At 45.2% G+C, this 20,001-nt stretch overlaps 1 protein-coding gene across 2 annotated transcripts in view; it reads left to right on the top strand.

Moving 5' to 3' along the window:
* The window catches only part of ARHGAP15 (Rho GTPase activating protein 15), an 862,741-nt gene that overhangs the window by 687,193 nt on the left and 155,547 nt on the right, over nucleotides 1–20,001 (top strand). For both annotated transcript variants that reach the window (XM_068245872.1, XM_068245871.1), the window contains one exon: nucleotides 16,479–16,613. In XM_068245872.1, coding sequence (XP_068101973.1) covers nucleotides 16,479–16,613 — 135 coding nt within the window. The remainder of the gene's footprint in view (nucleotides 1–16,478; nucleotides 16,614–20,001) is intronic.

The following is a 20,001-nucleotide window of genomic DNA, read 5'->3' as shown; positions in this document are numbered from 1 at the left end:
TCCGATATACTCGCTAACCTCTGTTCACTTGAGTAGAGTGTAGTGTTTGGTGTAACGGTAACACTTAGAGGACTAGGCCTCAGTGCAGCAAGGAGTACTGCACAGATTCCTTCCGCAGACCTGAGCTCTCCAAGACGGGAGGAGTCAGACTGACAGTAGGAAGGATGGTCTGAAAGTGACACTCAGGAGGAGGTGTCACTGACAGGACAGGGAACCGCCTCCAATAGTAAGGTCGGTTCTCGAGGTCGGACCAGCCAGGTCGTACACACACGGACAGATAAAGTACAAGATCAGGAGGCAAAGGCGGAGTCTAAGTACAGGCAGGGTATCCCATGTGATCGCAACGCCAGACAAGGAACAAGTGAACAGCCAGCAGTATATATACCCAAGGACCTTTCCAGGACCTCCCTAATTGCTGGACCAATGAGAGTTGTGGAAAATGTCAGCTGACCAGCCTGGTCAGCTGACTCACTTCTGGCTGTTATATAAGCTCTGCCTCTGTGCGCACGCGCGTGTTACTCTGAATCCTGGTGGACCACCAGTCCCAGTCACACTAGAACTGTCTTGCAATGCATCCAGTTCCAATGGGGATTCCGCCGTTTCCAATGCGGATTCCGCTGTTCCCAATGTGGATTCCGCCGCTCTGCCTATGCGGCATGCGGCGGTTTTTCCGCGTTGTGACGCCATGCTGGACGCGGAGACAGCCGCCCCACCCTGAGAGACGGCGGCTTTTCCGCGTTTCTTCACAGTACCCCCCTCCCGAGGAGTGGACTCCGGACAACTTCTACCAGGTTTCTCGGGATGTAAGGCGTAAAACTCCCTCCTTAATTCATCTGCATGCATGCGATTCCCCGGTACCCATTGTCTCTCCTCAATGCCGTACCCTTTCCAATGTACGAGATATTGTACCAAGTTTTGTACAATGCGTGAATCTAAAATCCTTTCTACCTCGTACTCAGGCTGATCATCTACCAACACAGGTGGAGGAGGAGTGGGACCCACATGGACCGCTGGCTTAAGGAGGGACACATGGAAGGACCTTGCCCCACGCATGCTGGCGGGAAGATCAATGGAATAAGTAACGTTATTGATCTTCTTAGCCACTGCAAATGGACCCACAAACCTGGGGCCCAATTTATCTGAAGGCTGTCTCAGGGTCAAGTGACGTGTGGACACCCAGACCAAGTCTCCTGGCTGGAACTTCCACTCCAACGAGCGTCTCTTGTCAGCCTGACCCTTTTGACTCTGGAATGCTTTTTCCAGATTACTCTTCACCGTCCCCCAGATGCCTTTCAATGCCCTCTGCCAGACTTCCAGGGTTGGAAACGGAGAAGAGGCAACTGGCAAGGGGGAAAATTTGGGCGATCTCCCAGTTACAATCTGGAACGGAGAAAAACCAGACGACAAATTTTTCTAATTGTTCTGAGCGAACTCTGCGAAGGCCAGAAATTTTTACCCAGTCATTCTGCGCCTCCGCAACATAACATCTTAAGAACTGCTCCAAAGACTGATTAATCCGTTCAGTCTGCCCATTGGTCTGTGGGTGGTAGCCGGACGAGAAAGACAGCTTCATGCCCATTTGGTGGCAAAATGCCCTGCAGAATCTAGAAATGAATTGGACTCCCCTATCCGACACTATGTTTTCCGGAATGCCATGCAGCCGGAAAATGTGGATGATAAATAGGTCGGCCAATTCCTGGGCCGAGGGGAGTCCTTTCAAGAGCACGAAATGGGCCATCTTGCTGAAGCGGTCGACTACCACCCAAATGACCGACATGCCCTCAGACCTGGGGAGCTCACCCACGAAATCCATGGACAAGTGGGTCCATGGCTCACTCGGGGCGGGCAAAGGCTGTAAGGTACCGACAGGTGCCAGTCGGGAGGGTTTACTCTTAGCACATATTGCACATTCCCTAACAAATTCCCTGCAATCAACAGACAGGGAGGGCCACCAGGCACACCTGGCTACAAGATCCTGTGTTCTGGCGACTCCGGGATGTCCAGCATTTTTATGTGCGTGGAACATTTCAAGGATCTGAAGACGAAAGGGCAAGGGAATGAACATGACCCCTTCAGGCTTCCCTTCCGGGATGTCCTGCTGGAAGGGGCTCAACTTCTCCTTCCAGTCTTCCCAAGTATCCATTGCAGCCAGTACCAATTTTCGTGGAACAATTGTCTCAGGGACGGAGGACTGTGCTGTCTCTGGCTCAAAGCACCTGGATAGCGCATCTGCCTTAGTATTCTTACTGCCCAGGGTGTACGTAATCACGAATGTGAACCTCGAAAAAAACAGGGACCATCGAGCCTGACGAGGGCTTAACCTCTTAGCCCCCTCGATGTATTCCAGATTCTTGTGGTCGGTAAAAACCGTGATAGTATGCTCCGCTCCTTCTAACCAATGACGCCATTCTTCAAAGGCTAGTTTAATGGCTAAGAGCTCCCTGTTGCCTATATCGTAGTTTCTCTCTGCTGGAGAGAATCTTCCGAGAAAAATAGGCACACGGGTACAATCTACCCTGTAAACCTGAACGTTGAGACAGCACAGCCCCCACTCCGACTTCTGAGGCGTCTACCTCAACAATAAAAGGGAAGGAAGTGTCTACGTGTCTTAGTATGGGTGCCGTGCAGAACAGCTCCTTCAAGGTCGAAAATGCCTGTAAGGCCTCAGGCGACCAGTGAGTAGTATCTGCCCCTTTCCTAGTGAGACTGGTGAGAGGTACAATAACTGTGGAGTACCCCTTTATGAACCTTCTATAATAGTTTGCAAAGCCCAGAAAACGTTGCAACGACTTTAACCCCACCGGCTGAGGCCACTCCAGAACAGCGGATACCTTGGCAGGGTCCATAGACAGGCCCGAGGTGGAGACTATGTACCCCAGAAAGGCAACAGATGTAACTTCAAAAATACATTTTTCCAACTTGGCGTACAGCAGATTTTGTCTCAGCTTGTTTAGCACAAATCTGACATGGACCCTGTGCTCGGAGAGGTTGTTGGAGTAGATTAGTATATCGTTAGGGTATACAAGCACAAATCTACCCAACACCTCCCTGAATACCTCGTTAATTAATTCCTGGAAGACGGCTGGTGCATTGCACAACCCGAAGGGCATCACTAAGTACTCGTAATGCCTGTCGGGTGTGTTGAAGGCCGTCTTCCATTCATCGCCCTTTCTAATGCGGATCAGGTTGTATGCACCCCTCAGATCCAGTTTTGAAAAGATCTTAGCATCTGTGACCTGCGAGAATAAATCGTCTATTAATGGCAACGGATAACGATTCTTCATCGTGATTTTATTTAGGCCCCGATAATCGATGCAAGGTCGAAGACCTCCGTCTTTTTTCTTAACAAAAAAGAAACCGGCCCCCGCAGGCGAGCGGGAGGGGCGAATGAACCCCTTGGCCAGATTGTCACGGATGTACTCCTGCATAGCCACTTTCTCTGGTCCAGATAAATTATACAGGTGACCCCTAGGGGGCATACAACCAGCACGGAGATCGATGGGGCAATCGAAAGGGCGATGAGGAGGTAACCTATCAGCAGCCTTGGGGCAGAATACATCCGAGAATTCGGAGTATTGCTCAGGAATACCCTCCACATGAACCTTGGTCTGACCTAATATCACTTTCCCTCGACACTGTTGGGAACAGAAGTCTGACCAACTGGTTAGTTGTCCTGTCGCCCAATTAATCTGTGGCGAATGAAGCTGCAGCCAGGGCATACCTAGGACAATGGTGGAGGTGGTCATATGTAACACAAAAAAACGTAAACTCTCCCTATGCAGTACCCCAGTAATGACTTCCACCTCTGGTGTCTGGGACAGCGGACAGTCCCTTTGTAACGGGGAGTCGTCCACGGCAGTAACCTGGATAGGTGGTTTTACTGGGGTGAGAGGAATGTCCAACTTCTCTGCAAATTCGGAACTCATGAAATTAGCCGCGGAGCCTGAATCAATAAAGGCCTCCGTGGCTTCAGATTTGTCCCCCCATGTAATCGTACAGGGGAGGAGCAATCGTTTTTCTTTCAGGGGTGTGAGCTGGGCGCCTAGGGTGTCACCCCTTATCACTCCTAGGCGGTAGCGTTTCCCGGCTTATCCCTATTAGGCTTAATGGGACAGTCTCGTACCCTATGCCCCCCTTCACCACAGTATAAACATAGTTGTTCCGACAATCTCCGTCTTCTCTCCACTTGGGTCAACTTAGACCGACCGATCTGCATCGGCTCAGGTGGAGGCAAGACCGGAGGCGATGAAACAGAAGGAGACGGAGTTACTAGGGGTGCAGCGGGAGGCACTGCGTAAGAGGTCGACCTAACCCGATGACTGCCCCTAGTCTGTCTCTGATGGCGTAGCCTACGGTCGATTCGAATGGCCGATGAGATGGCCTCGTCGACTGTTATGGGTTCGGGTTGGCTTAACATTAGGTCAGAGACCTCATCTGACAACCCCGACAGGAAGTAATCTAACAGGGCATAGGTGTCAAATCTGGCGGTAACTGACCACCTACGAAATTCTGCCGCGTAATCCTCGACCGAGCCTCTGCCTTGCCGCAAAAGTTTGAGCTTCCGCTCAGAGGTTGCCGCAAGGTCAGGGTCGTCGTATATCACTGCCATGGCCTTAAAAAATTCCTCTACCGAGGTCAGAGCTGTATCTGTGGGAGGCAGGTTGTATGCCCAGGACTGGGAATCACCAGTTAACAAGGTTTTAATAAAAATGACCCGTTGGGTCTCAGTCCCCGAGGATCGGGGTATCAACTCGAAATATGATAACACTCTACTCTTAAAATTCCGGAAGTCAGACTTGTGGCCGGAAAATTTGTCTGGTACGGGCATACGTATGTCATCACTAGGAGGGGATCGCACCGAATCAACTGACGTCTGAAGGGTTTGCACAGAGCCTGTTAGGGCATCAATTAAAGCTTTGTGCTGGCCTAGTGCTTGATGGATAGTATCCACCGAAGTGGCGAGCACTGTCAGAGGGTCAGCGCGTGCGTCCATCTGTTTATTGGTCTGGCGTTCTGTAATGATCGGTGAAGCACAGAGAGGATCTGATTACCGGTGATCTGCAGTATCACTGGGAATACAGATGTATACCAGATTATAAGTGATCTGCAGTATAACTGATAATTCGATATACTCGCTAACCTCTGTTCACTTGAGTAGAGTGTAGTGTTTGGTGTAACGGTAACACTTAGAGGACTAGGCCTCAGTGCAGCAAGGAGTACTGCACAGATTCCTTCCGCAGACCTGAGCTCTCCAAGACGGGAGGAGTCAGACTGACAGTAGGAAGGATGGTCTGAAAGTGACACTCAGGAGGAGGTGTCACTGACAGGACGGGGAACCGCCTCCAATAGTAAGGTCGGTTCTCGAGGTCGGACAAGCCAGGTCGTACACACACGGACAGATAAAGTACAAGATCAGGAGGCAAAGGCGGAGTCTAAGTACAGGCAGGGTATCGGCAACGGGGTATCAGAAATATCGAGGTACAAAATCAGGAGGCAGAAGCAGAGTCTAGGAACGAGCCGTGGGTTCGGCAATAGAGTATCAGAAATATCGAGGTGCAAGATCAGAGTTCAGGAGGATAGTCAGGCAGGCAAAGGGTCATAACAGATAATCACAATCAAACTAGTACTTTAGCTATCAACAGAATCTAGCTAAGTGTAGGATTACAGCTCCAGCTGGTCCCGGCACACTTGCGGATCTGACTACGGATCTGGGTGCTCCCACGTATGTGATCGCAACGCCAGACAAGGAACAAGTGAACAGCCAGCAGTATATATACCCAAGGACCTTTCCAGGACCTCCCTAATTGCTGGACCAATGAGAGTTGTGGAAAATGTCAGCTGACCAGCCTGGTCAGCTGACTCACTTCTGGCTGTTATATAAGCTCTGTCTCTGTGCGCGCGCGCGTGTTACTCTGAATCCTGGTGGACCACCAGTCCCAGTCACACTAGAACTGTCTTGCAATGCATCCAGTTCCAATGCGGATTCCGCTGTTCCCAATGTGGATTCCGCCGCTCTGCCTATGCGGCATGCGGCGGTTTTTCCGCATTGTGACGCCATGCTGGACGCGGAGACAGCCGCCCCACCCTGAGAGACGGCGGCTTTTCCGCGTTTCTTCACACTTGCTTGCTGGTTATTTAAAAGGCATAGTATGACAAGGCGTGAAAATATAATCTAGGTCTAGGAGAAAGCTTATATGTAATTATCTTTTTCTCCTGAGTTATCTTTACGAGATCATTTCCATTTTCTCTTTAAAAATAACTTTTCAGCATGTACAAATGAAAAAGTAGCCAAAAGTTGTTGAAAAAGTAATATCAAAATTATTTTGAATATTTTCTTGCTTGCTGGAAGTTTAAAATGCATTTTATGACAAAACGTGAAAATATCTCCTAGGTGAAAAGTCTGGACAAAAAGTGAATTGCAAATGGGCCCATAGTTTTTTAGGTGATATTTTCACACCTTTTGAATAAAATGCCTTTCAAGCCACCAGCAAGCAATAAAATAATATGTTTGACTGGAGTTTTTTTTCAAAAGTTATTTTAAAACAGAAGATGAAAGATTACCTCCTTTGAGAAAACTTAGATGAAAAAGTGAAGTGAATACGGGTCCATGGTCCTGACTCCTGATCCAATTCACTTTTTCTCCTAAGTTCTCTCTAAGGGCCCATTCACACTAGAGTGTTTTGCCGGCGATTTCGGCAAACCGATCAAGCGCTAGCGCTTCTGAAAGCGCTAGTGCTTTAATACCCTATGGGCCCGTCCTTAGGCCCGGTTCACATTAGCGGTTGTTTGCCAAACGGACCGGATGACCTGACCGGATCCGGACCGGATCCGGATCGGAACCATACGGTTCTGATCCGGATCCGATCCGGATCCGGTCAGGTTGCATCAGGTGGTAATCAGGATGCGATCCGGATCCGTTTGGCAAAGTTAACGTAAAAAAAAAAAAAATGTTGGGGTCTGGGAGGTCAGCAGAAGGGGGACCTGTGGAATCAGGCCCTCTGCTGTTTAGCACTCACCTCCACCTCCGACATGCTGCCAACATCCTGCCAACACCTCCAGCTCGTGCTGCTCCACTCCAAAATGCTTGCCCATGTGTCCCCAGCCAATATCGCCGCAAAAATCCGCATAGGAAGTGGGGTAGAACATCCGGATTTCTCAGCCAGTGTGTTGTGCGGCCTCCGGTTCCCATTTGTTTGTATTGGCCGGATGGTGCAGTCCGGCTCCGCCCCGGATACGGCTGCCGGAGGGGCCGGATGAAAAAATAGCGCATGTTGGAACGGAGGCCGGAGTCCGGATCCGGCCCGGATCCGGTCCGGCTCCGGTTCTGCAGAACGGACCCATGTGAACGGACGCATAGGCTTTAATTGCTATGCCGTGCGTCCGTTCCGTCCGTTCTGCAGGCGGTGCGGCTCCGGCACGGCGATTCCGGAGGGCCACCGCAAGTGTGAACCGGGCCTTACTTTGGCGATTTGCATTACTCGCCGGTGATCAACACAAATCGCCAAACGCAAACATGTAGAATGCACTATTTTCAGGCGATTTCCTGGCGATCGCGTTTCAGTGCTATAGATGCATTAACCACTTGAGGACCGCCCCCAGCCGATGGGCGGCGGCAAAGTCCGGGCCCAAACGACCGCAATACGCCCATCGGCGGGGGCGGCTGCGGGAGTGGCTATGCGGCGATCGCGTCATTCGTGACGCGATCAGCCGCCGGGGACTGGCTCCGCCCACCGCTCGTAGTAACCCGCCGGCCGTTCGGAAGCGCCGGCGGGTTACTACCACCCGGATCGCCGCTGCACATATGTATAATAGGCTTTGTAATGTATACAAAGCCTATTATACTGGCTGCCTCCTGCCCTGGTGGTCCCAGTGTCCGAGGGGCCACCAGGGCAGGCTGCAGCCACCCTAGTCTGCACCCAAGCACACTGATTTCCCCCCCCCTGCCCCCTGATCGCCCACAGCACCCCTCAGACCCCCCCCTGCCCACCCCCCAGACCACTGTTTGCACCCAGTCACCCCCCTAATCACCCATCAATCACTCCCTGTCACTATCTGTCAACGCTATTTTTTTTTTTATCCCCCCCCCCTGCCCACTGCCCCCTCCTGATCACCCCCCACCCCTCAGATTCTCCCCAGACCCCCCCCCCAGACCCCCCCCCCGTGTACTATATGCATCTATCCCCCCTGATCACCTGTCAATCACCTGTCAATCACCTGTCAATCACCTGTCAATCACCCGTCAATCACCCCCTGTCACTGCCACCCATCAATCAGCCCCTAACCTGCCCCTTGCGGGCAATCTGATCACCCCCCCACACCAATAGATCGCCCGCAGATCCGACATCAGATCACCTCCCAAATCCATTGTTTACATCTATTCTCTCCTCTAAACACCCACTAATTACCCATCAATCACCCATCAATCACCCCCTATCACCACCTGTCACTGTTACCCATCAGATTAGACCCTAATCTACCCCTTGCGGGCACCCAATCACCCGCCCACACGCTCAGATTGCCCTCAGACCCCCCCTTATCAATTCGCCAGTGCAATATTTACATCTGTTATTCCCTGTAATAACCCACTGATCACCTGTCAATCACCTATCAATCACCCCCTGTCACTGCCACCCATCAATCACCCCCTGTCACTGCCACCCATCAATCACCCCCTGTCACTGCCACCCATCAATCAGCCCCTAACCTGCCCCTTGCGGGCAATCTGATCACCCACCCACACCAATAGATCGCCCGCAGATCCGACATCAGATCACCTCCCAAGTGCAGTGTTTACATCTCTTCTCTCCTCTAAACACCCACTAATTACCCATCAATCACCCCCTATCACCACCTGTCACGGTTACCCATCAGATTAGACCCTAATCTGCCCCTTGCGGGCACCCAATCACCCGCCCACACCTCAGAACGTCCTCAGACCCCAGCCCTGATCACCTCGCTAGTGCATTGCTTGCATCTATTTCCCCCCTCTAATCACACCTTGAGAAACCCATCAATCACCTCCTGTCACCCCCTAGCACACCTACCCATCAGATCAGGCCCTAATTTGCCCTGTGTGGGCTCCTGATCACTCGGCCAAACCCTCAGATCCCCCTCAGACCCCCTTCCGATCACCTCCCCAGTGCATTGATTGCATCTATTTTCCCCTCTAACCGCCCCCTGAGACACCCATCAATCACCTCCTGTCACCCCCCTAGCACTCCTATCCATCAGATCAGGCCCAAAACATCCTGTCATCTAAGAGGCCACCCTGCTTATGAAAGGTTCCACAAAATTTGCCCCCTCATAGACCACCTGTCATCAAAATTTGCAGATGCTTATACCCCTGAACAGTCATTTTGAGAAATTTGGTTTCCAGACTACTCACAGTTTTGGGCCCGTAAAATGCCAGGGCAGTATAGGAACCCCACAAGTGACCCCATTTTAGAAAGAAGACACCCCAAGGTATTCTGTTAGGTGTATGATGAGTTCATAGAAGATTTTATTTTTTGTCAAAAGTTAGCGGAAATTGGATTTTTATTGTTTTTTTCACAAAGTGTCATTTTTCACTAACTTGTGACAAAAAATAAAATCTTCTATGAACTCACCATACCCCTAACGGAATACCTTGGGGTGTCTTCTTTCTAAAATGGGGTCACTTGTGGGGTTCCTATACTGCCCTGGCATTTTAGGGGCCCTAAACCGTGAGGAGTAGTCTAGAAAACAAATGCCTCAAAATGACCTGTGAATAGGACGTTGGGCCCCTTAGCGCACCTAGGCTGCAAAAAAGTGTCACACATGTGGTATCGCCATACTCAGGAGAAGTAGTATAATGTGTTTTGTGGTGTATTTTTACACATATCCATGCTGGGTGGGAGAAATCTCTCTGTAAATGGACAATTGTGTGTAAAAAAAATCAAAAATGTGTCATTTACAGAGATATTTCTCCCACCCAGCATGGTTATATGTAAAAATACACCACAAAACACATTATACTACTTCTTCTGAGTACGGCGATACCACATGTGTGACACTTTTTTGCAGCCTAACTGTGCTAAGGGGCCCAAAGTCCAATGAGTACCTTTAGGATTTCACAGGTCATTTTGAGACATTTGGGTTCAAGACTACTCCTCACGGTTTAGGGCCCCTAAAATGCCAGGGCAGTATAGGAACCCCACAAGTGACCCCATTTTAGAAAGAAGACACCCAAGGTATTCTGTTAGGTGTATGATAAGTTCATAGAAGATTTTATTTTTTGTCACAAGTTAGCGGAAATTGATATGTATTGTTTTTTTTTTCACAAAGTGTCATTTTCCGCTAACTTGTGACAAAAAAAAAAATCTTCTATCAACTCACCATACTCCTAACAGAATACCTTGGGGTGTCTTCTTTCTAAAATGGGGTCACTTGTGGGGTTCCTATACTGCCCTGGCATTTTAGGGGCCCTAAACCGTGAGCAGTAGTCTAGAATCCAAATGCCTCAAAATGACCTGTGAATAGGACGTTAGGCCCCTTAGCGCACCTAGGTTGCAAAAAAGTGTCACACATGTGGTATCGCCGTACTCAGAAGAAGTAGTATATTGTGTTTTGGGGTGTATTTTTACACATACCCATGCTGGGTGGGAGAAATCTCTCTGTAAATGGACAATTGTGTGTAAAAAAAAATCAAACAATTGTCATTTACAGAGATATTTCTCCCACCCAGCATGGGTATGTGTAAAAATACACCCCAAAACACATTATACTACTTCTCCTGAGTACGGCGGTACCACATGTGTGGCACTTTTTTGCACCCTAAGTGCGCTAAGAGGCCCAAAGTCCAATGAGTACCTTTAGGATTTCACAGGTCATTTCGCGACATTTGGTTTCAAGACTACTCCTCACGGTTTAGGGCCCCTAAAATGCCAGGGCAGTATAGGAACCCCACAAATGACCCCATTTTAGAAAGAAGACACCCCAAGGTATTCCGTTAGGAGTATGGTGAGTTCATAGAAGATTTTATTTTTTGTCACAAGTTAGCGGAAAATGACACTTTGTGAAAAAAAACAATTAAAATCAATTTCCGCTAACTTGTGACAAAAAAAAAAAAATCTTCTATGAACTCACCATCCTCCTAACGGAATACCTTGGGGTGTCTTCTTTCTAAAATGGGGTAATTTGTGTATACTGTCCTGGCATTTTAGGGGCCCTAAACCGTGAGGAGTAGTCTTGAAACGAAATTTCTCAAAATGACCTGTGAAATCCTAAAGGTACTCATTGAACTTTGGGCCCCTTAGCGCAGTTAGGGTGCAAAAAAGTGCCACACATGTGGTATCGCCGTACTCAGGAGAAGTAGTATAATGTGTTTTGGGGTGTATTTTTACACATACCCATGCTGAGTGGGAGAAATATCTCTATAAATAGACAATTGTGTGTAAAAAAAATTAACATTAAATTTACGGAGATATTTCTCCCACCCAGCATGGGTATGTGTAAAAATACACCCCAAAACACATTATACTACTTCTCCTGAGTACGGCAATACCACATGTGTGGCACTTTTTTGCAGCCTAACTGCGCTAAGGGGCCAAAAGTCCAATGAGCATCTTTAGGCTTTACAGGGGTGCTTACAATTAGGCACCCCCCAAAATGCCAGGACAGTGAACACACCTCACAAATGACCCCATTTTGGAAAGTAGACACTTCAAGGTATTCAGAGAGGAGCATAGTGAGTCTGTGGCAGATTTCATTTTTTTTTGTCGCAAGTTTTTTTCTTTTTTTTGTCAGAAAGTGTCATTTTCCGCTAACTTGTGACAAAAAATAAAATCTTCTATGAACTCACCATGCCTCTCACTGAATACTTTGGGATGTCTTCTTTCCAAAATGGGGTCATTTGGGGGGTATTTGTACTATCCTGGAATTTTAGCCCCTCATGAAACCTGACAGGTGCGCAGAAAAGTCAGAGATGCTTGAAAATGGGAAAATTCACTTTTGGCACCATAGTTTGTAAACGCTATAACTTTTACCCAATCCAATAAATATACACTGAATGGTTTTTTTTTTATCAAAGACATGTAGCAGAATAACTTTCGCGCTCAAATGTATAGGAAATTTTACTTTATTTGAAAAATGTCAGCACAGCAAGTTAAAAAAGTCATTTTTTTGCCAAAATTCATGTCTTTTTTGATGAATATAATAAAAACTAAAACTCGCAGCAGCAAACAAATAGCAGCAAAAGAAAGCTGTATTAGTGACAAGAAAAGGAGGTAAAATTCATTTAGGTGGTAGGTTGTATGACCGAGCAATAAACCGTGAAAGCTGCAGTGGTCTGAATGGAGAAAAAGGCTCTGGTCCTTAAGGGGCGAAAAGACTGTGGTCCTGAAGTGGTTAAACGCGATTGCGGGAAAATCGCTGCAGTGTCCAGTGATTTTTCCGCATTCAATCGTGGAAAAATCACTCCCGTTTCACCGGCGTTTTACGCTTTCGAGTGTGAATGGGGCCTCAAAGATAATTTTTCAACTGCTGTTTAAAATAACGTTTGAGTTATCTCCTAGAAGATAATTTTTATTTTCTCTTTAAAACAACTTTTCAGCATTTTACAATTAGAAAAGTACCCAAAAGGTTATGAAAAAGTACTATCAAAATTATTTTGAATATTTTCTTGCTTGCTGGTGGTTTAAAGGCATTTTATGACAAGATGCAAAAATATCACGTAGGAGAAAACTCAGGAGAAAAAGTTAATTGCTTATGGGCCTGCAATTCAAAAAGTACCAAAAAGTAGGGGAAAAAGTACTGTCAAAATTATTCTGAGTATATATGTGTCTTATAATGTGAAAATATCACTTTGGAGAAAAAGTGAATCAGATCGGGCCCTATAAGTCTACAATATACTGTATATCTTTTTCATATTATTCTAATTTTCTGAGATTCTGAATTTTGGGGTTTTCATTAGCTATACGCCCTAATGAGTTGAATGAAAATAAATAAATACTTGAAATATATCACACTCTGAATATGCAAGTTTTGAAGTAAGTTAAAGAAATAAATAAACTTGACAATGATATTCTAGCTTATTGAGATGCACCTGTAGTCCACACAAAATGAATCCCCCAAGTGGGATTTTACTAATATAATAATTTTATTTTAATATTTTTAATTTTTAATATTGTTTGAAGAGGAACAGTCACAAAAAAATGTAAAACACATACAAATAAGAAGTACATTTCTCCCAGAGTAAAATGAGCCATAAATTACTTTTCTCCTATGTTGCTGTCACATGCAGTAAGTAGTAGAAATCTGACATTACAATTTAAAGGTTTCATTTGATGCCCCTTGTCTGTATCTCCATGAATGTCCTCACTTATGCAGGTCATGGTCCATTTACAAGAAAAAAAAATGTAGCTTCAACTGGACACATTTTTTTGTGTTCCAAATGTTTTTACAGTCCTACTAAAAAACTTCTTTGGTTCTAATGAGGTGAAGGCATGATCCATACACTTCTGTGTAAAATAGTCCACTTACTCCAGCAAACAAATAGACTAGCTTATTGACACCCATACAGAGGTTAACTGTCTAATGCCTGGTAGGGGCGCTTCTTCCATGAAGTAACATGAATCGCATGCTTCAGGGCGGCAACAATTAGAGGGTGGCTCGAGGCGGCACCCCGCCCCAAATGTGCTCTTCCTTGTACTCCCCATCTCCCGCTCCCTAGATGTGCAGTGCCGCCTCACTCTCCTGCTCTCAGCGTTCCAGGGTTAAGATCTCCATCTACCAGTCCAACGCCCTGTAGCTATGGCTACAGCGGTGCCTCATGTGACCTATTACCGGGTCACATGAGGCGCCGCTGTAGTCAGAGAGGAACCAGGAGTTCACATGTGGCTGGTGATCCCATCACTAATTTGCTGAGAGCGGATGAGTGATGCGGCGCTGGTGCAGCACATACCCAGCATTTTGTGGATTAGATGCTGCGGGCCAGCAGGGAGGGCATTCTGTCTTGAAAGAAGCAGAGAAAGGTAAGCGTAGTGCCAGTGCCTGCAAAGCACAGCCCAATGTGTCTCTCCTTTCTGGTCTGGCTTTGCACACACATCGGGGGAGGGGGGATATTGGGTCAGCCTTACAAAGTATTGTTTCAGGCGGAAAAAGTCTAGAATCGGATTTGATACCTGGTACACACCATGCAATTCCCGTCAGTTAGACGAGGTCAAATCGATAATTTACGACAGGTCTTATCTGATTTTCAATCGTTTTTCTGATTGATTTTACTAAAATTTCTATACAAAATCAATCAGAAAAACTATTGGCAATCATATCGGACCTGACGGAAATTATCAATGCAACTCGTCTATCTGAGAGGAAATTACATGGTGTGTACCAAGCATAAGAAGGAGTATGTTTTTGGCTAAAGGTATATATTGGGCTTAAATCACAAAACGGTGCTAAGTGTTAGCACGCCTGTGAAAAGCCCCTTAGCACACCTAAAGAGAAAAAAATAGCGGTGGGACGTTATAGTCGCACCCGGTGCGACGTTTATCGCGCACCGCGCGATCAATAAAAGCTTTGGGCGTGCTAACTGCTTAGCACCCTAGTTAGCACTCCCAAAGCTTTTAGGCGTGCTAACTGAGTTAGCACCCTTTTGTCAATCAAGCCCATTGTCTTTAAAACATCTAGCTATTCTAAGCCAGCATTTGATGTTGATGATACATAATGGGCCCAATCCAATTCACTTTTTCTCCAAAATTTTCTCCTTGGACATATTTTTTAATCTTCTATTTTAAATAACTTTTGCACTCTGCAGTTAAAAAACTAGAAGTAGGTGGAAAAGTACTGTCAAAATTATTGTGTTTTCTTGGTTGCTGGTGGCTTAAAAAGGATTTTATTTTTAATTTGAACAATAAAATATCCCCTAGAGAAAAAGTGAATTGGATTGAGCCCAACATCCTCAAAGGAATGTCTATTTTCCATGAAGAGTAGGTAGACCACAGAGTCTTGACCTGCAGAGTTAGACCTCGTGTGCTGAGTTATGAACGTACTTAGTGGCAGCTGGTTCTGCTCATTTCCAACATCCTTTCCCACCAAAGCAGTCAGGAAACCGATTTTAAAAGAGGGTTGAAAGTTGGGTATACTATCTCCTTCACTTCATCAGAACTGGCGAAGTCACTCAGTGAGAGTGATAACGAGACTGTTCTATTCTGCAACACAAAAAGATGTCCAATTGGAAGTACTTTTACTATTTTTCATTGGGTACCTCTTGAAATATGTCTCTTTTATTTTTTTAATTCTCCTCTATTTTTCTAGTAAAATTGCTAGGTTGCGGCAAAAACTGAAAATTCAAATCACACTTCTTCTCATTTTAGAAATTTGGAAGTTCACGGTCCTGCTTTGCCATGTCAAATTTATTAAGGGTGAAGTTTCAAACTCCTTCTTGGATGCATGCTTGCTTTTCCTGCGATTTATGAAATATCTATTTTCAAAAAAGACCCCAAAGCAATGATGATTATTATTTTCCCCTGCATAATAAGTCCTCTTCCAAAAAAACCGTCTGAATTCCGAGGTGATACCAAGCACAATTACCGCTTTGATGTTTCGCAAACGCACCCCGATAACAACCCGAAATAGTGTATAATTATTTCATTCTTCCTAATTAAATGTTGTCTCCGAGTTCTTGGTTTCAAATTGGTAAAGATTTCTCCGTTCAGGTTAACTTCAAACAACTGTTTTCCTCTACGGGAGCGGGGAATTGTCAAAGAAGAGCGATTTTCTGTGTCTGGCGCGTTATCATCCCTGGCAGATTTGCGCAGCCTAGGTAGACCAACGGGGGTCCGCCTAATATTGTTTCTGCAACACACTACCTTGCTGAGTTGAATACAGAACGTTATTGAAATCATTAAAAAAAAGAAAGAGAGAGAGGATTTGTCTCCCCTCCCTCCCCCGTGACTCTTCCTTGTTGATTTTGCTGTCAGCCACAAATTAATGTGACAATGCTTACCTATAATTCCCCAGCATATTCCATGGCTAGCATATGTAAAGCAATCTCTAGTTTTTCTATCGCCGAGTGTAGCATATGTCTCACGTTGGCTCCATCAGGCCTTTGGGCGGGTCCCTTGAGCCGCACATCACTGGCAACTCTTAGCCCCTCGGCCTCGAAAAAAAAAACAAATAGCTTTGAATCGTGTTGTGCTGTAATGCTAATTTCTGGGCTGATGCATTATGGGAATAAATGTATCTGACATGTTATGTCAATGCCATGTCTCTTTGTATCGCCTCTTTTTTTGTGTGTGTGTCAGCTGCATTCCTACAGATGGTAATCCATTGAAAACGCTCTTTTTCCTCGAGTAAAAAAAAAAGAAAGAAAGAAAAGAAAAAAAAAGCACAGCACCAAACCTCTAGGTGCAGAAGGCTGTTAACGGTTGCTGATGATAGTAGGCAAACATTAACATAATAATTAGTGTCTTGTAATTGTTTCATTAAAACCAGTTGTTCCATTTCTCCCCGTGTTTTCCCAGAAGAGAAGCTGAATTTGGACGACAGCCAATGGGAGGACATACACGTTGTCACAGGAGCACTCAAGATGTTTTTCCGAGAGCTGCCAGAGCCCCTGTTCCCACGTAGACTCTTTGAGCAGTTTGTAGAAGCAATAAGTAAGTGCATTCTTTTTTTTTGTCTTTTGTACACTCAAAAAAAAATGGAAGCGGAATAACTGAACGGCCAAGTACGGTTATGGTGCAGTCCTCTGCAGAAGCTTGTTTTTGCCGCTAATTTTAAAGGTTTTAGACAAAGGCAAACAAAAGGGTGGAACATTTGATATTTTGCATGAAATTATTTCACACCATTAATTGCTTTTTTTCCTCTGTTCCTTTTTGAATTGGTCCTTTTCAGCAGAACAGAGTTTAAAACATTGACGGAGCTGTTTTAGTGTCTGTTACGGTGAGATACAGCAAGGCAAAAATTTAAGATGGAAACCAAAACAACGACCCAAAAAAGTGTCCACTTTTTTTTCCTTGATAAATGGAGTTTAGTGGAATTTTCTGACTTGGAAACTCTCAAATTCACTTTAAAAAATTTTTTATTTCGTTAAAATTAGTTAATTCACCATATGTAAACATGTCTCTATCTACTGTGAATTAGCATCAATAATTACACTTTCATTCAACTCCTCCCACTTTTATGCAGCTCTCATCTTTAATAATATAACTTTACTGTTCTTTTTTTTGTGTGTGGGAATAACAGTAATATATAAAACTATCGGGCATATAAAGATAATTGACTTGATTTACTGAGGTTTTTCAGTGCTGGAGAACATTGCAAAACATTTGAAAACCTAAGTGATCTACCATGGATGTTAAAAAAATATCCAAACAAAATAAAAACAAAGGGTGGCTTTGACTGGATACCATTTCCTACTAGTTCTAATCAGGGAAAGGAAATACCTAAACTCTTATATGTACAGGTAATCAGCTTACTCAAGTCTACAAACTGTTGTCTTCATCCAACACTTATTATGGTCAACAGCCTAGATAGGGAGGGAGGCACCTCAAAAAGTATAAAACACTTAAAAACAGTTTAAAAGGAAAGATGAACTAACCTCAGGATGACACATAGTCGAGGGTTTAATTGTAAAAAAAAACAAAAACGCCTCACTTCCTCTGGGCAGTAAATAGTTTCTGAGGCCTCGTTTCCACTAAGGGCGTTTTTGCCTTTTTTTCAAGCGCAGGCCAGTGATGATCGTAATTAGCTATTTACGATTACGCAAATTTTTGCACTTTCGCCTATACGCAATTATGATTTGTACATTTAATTGATTTCGTATAGTCATTCGTAATTTCGCATAATTTTTGGGTAATTTCATGCCGACTTTGGCAGTGAATAGCAAAGCCCACATACATGCTATTGACACCAAAATTGCTACACATGTTAAGGAGAATAGTGGTGGGTATAAGACAAAAAAATAATCGATTTTAAAAATGCAAAGAAAAATGACTTTCTCAATCTCAACGATTTTCTCAAAAACTACAAGGTCTTTTTGAACAATTCTATTTTTGACTTGTACCCACTATTCTCCTTAACATATGTAGCACTTAGCCAGTAAAGTCGGCACAAAATTATGCGAAGTTTCACAAAATTACGCAAACAATTATGCGAAATTATTAAATATTACTATCACATATGAAATTAATTACAATTTCCCCTGAAATTTTGCATTACGATTACATTCGTAATTGCGAATTTTGATGCAACACCACTGGCACAGGCAATTTTCAAAATTGCCCTAAAAACGCTTCTGCAATGATTCCCTATGAGAGAGTTCACAGCTGAACGGTTCGCTTGCTCAGCAAAGCGGTGCCTGTACCATTTTTGAGGCGATTTTGCCTCAATGGCAGGTATAGGAAAAACACTCTCACAAAATCACTTTGTGCAGTGATTGCGTGGGCGTTTTTAAGAATAAATACATTGTATTTATTCTTTTACGGGTCGAAGAGTTCACTTCCTGACTTTTGTCAGGGAGTGAATTACAAAATGCTCTAAGCTGACACTTAGTTTGGAAATGTTAATTGTTTAGGTTTCTTGGCTGAAGGCGATTCTGGTCTTTGAAACATCCAGGTAAACATGATTAAAGGGAATGTACAGTCTCAATAAAAAAAGATCTACTTACCTGGGGCTTACTCCAGCTCCTGGCAGCTAACATGTGCCACACCGCAGCTCCGCTATCACCCACTGACCCGGGGTCCCTGCAGGTGCAGAGGCTGATAGCGGTCATCCTCTACTGCACCTGCACGAGTGCCACTGTCAATCGGGTCCACGTTGTCTAGAGTGTACTGGGCAGGCGCACAACTACTGCATGTGCGCCGTACACTCTGGACGATGTGGACTTGATTGACAGCGGCGCTCGAGCAAACGCAGTAGAGGACGACCTCACGAGTTTGGCCTCTGCAGCGGATGGGACCGGGAGCCAGCAGCTGAGAGCGGAGCTGCAGCATGGGACATGTTAGCTGCCAGGGGATGGAGGAAGACCCTGGTAAGAAGATCCTTATTTTTTATTGAGCCTAGACATTCCCTTTAAAAGGCATGGTGTGTTGATGAAAATATGATTGAAGGGCCGCTCCTGGTTTAATTTATTTATTTGCCTGGGTGATGTCACTCCAAATTCTGCTGCATCACTGTTCAGCAGTTATATACTGTTCAACACTTATATATGCTTACGTTGCATGTGGCTTATGTTGCAGCTGCCTTATTGACTAATGGACATAACCTCCTTCTCGGACTTGTGCTATCCCCTAGAATCCCCCCAGTGCCACTTTAACTATAAATTAAATATGTAAACTGCAATATAGGAAAGAGTGTCAAATGCACACAAACATAACAAACACTGACCGTATTTTGGTCCTGGTTGGGACTTCATCAGGGGCTTAAATTAACAAAATCCCTAGACGTTGTTATTTTAAACCCCTGATGAAGCCCCAACCAGGACACGCATGTTCAAGAAATAATGAACAGGCTGTTAGAGAAATGCCCTTCATGTGGTCAATGTGGGTGATATATAAAGGAGCAGAAGAGTCAGGCACAAAAGGGTAATTATTTACCATTAAAAAGTAAAGCTCTTGGTTCCTCCATTACGGATAGAGGAGGATAAAATCATCCTTTTTCTTGCAAAACAAAAAAGTGAGCTGTCTTTGCCTCTAATCATGTATGATGTAGGAGTGTGCTAGCAACAGATAAGTATGACCGACCAGTTGGATAGCTAGTATAGGAGTTGAACGCAGCATGACCAAGGGTCAGGATACAAAACGGCAGTCACTCGTCCTCTCACAGTGCCCACCACCCACCTCCTCTCGCACAGTTGCATTTGATATCCACATTCACGGCACCGTAAACAACAACCTGGATACTTGTACTGTATGTATGTGAACACTGAATAAATAATTTTCATTAGAAGGATGGTGAACATGCTTCTTCTTCTGGTGGACCACACTTATAGCTAGGATAGGTCCTGCCCATCCTAGCTCTCAGTGCAGAGAAGCTGCTATTCCT

Source organism: Hyperolius riggenbachi, chromosome 7 (genome assembly GCF_040937935.1).
Source record: "Hyperolius riggenbachi isolate aHypRig1 chromosome 7, aHypRig1.pri, whole genome shotgun sequence".
Classification (NCBI taxonomy): Eukaryota; Metazoa; Chordata; class Amphibia; order Anura; family Hyperoliidae; genus Hyperolius; species Hyperolius riggenbachi.
This window is presented reverse-complemented; position numbering and strand designations above follow the sequence as displayed.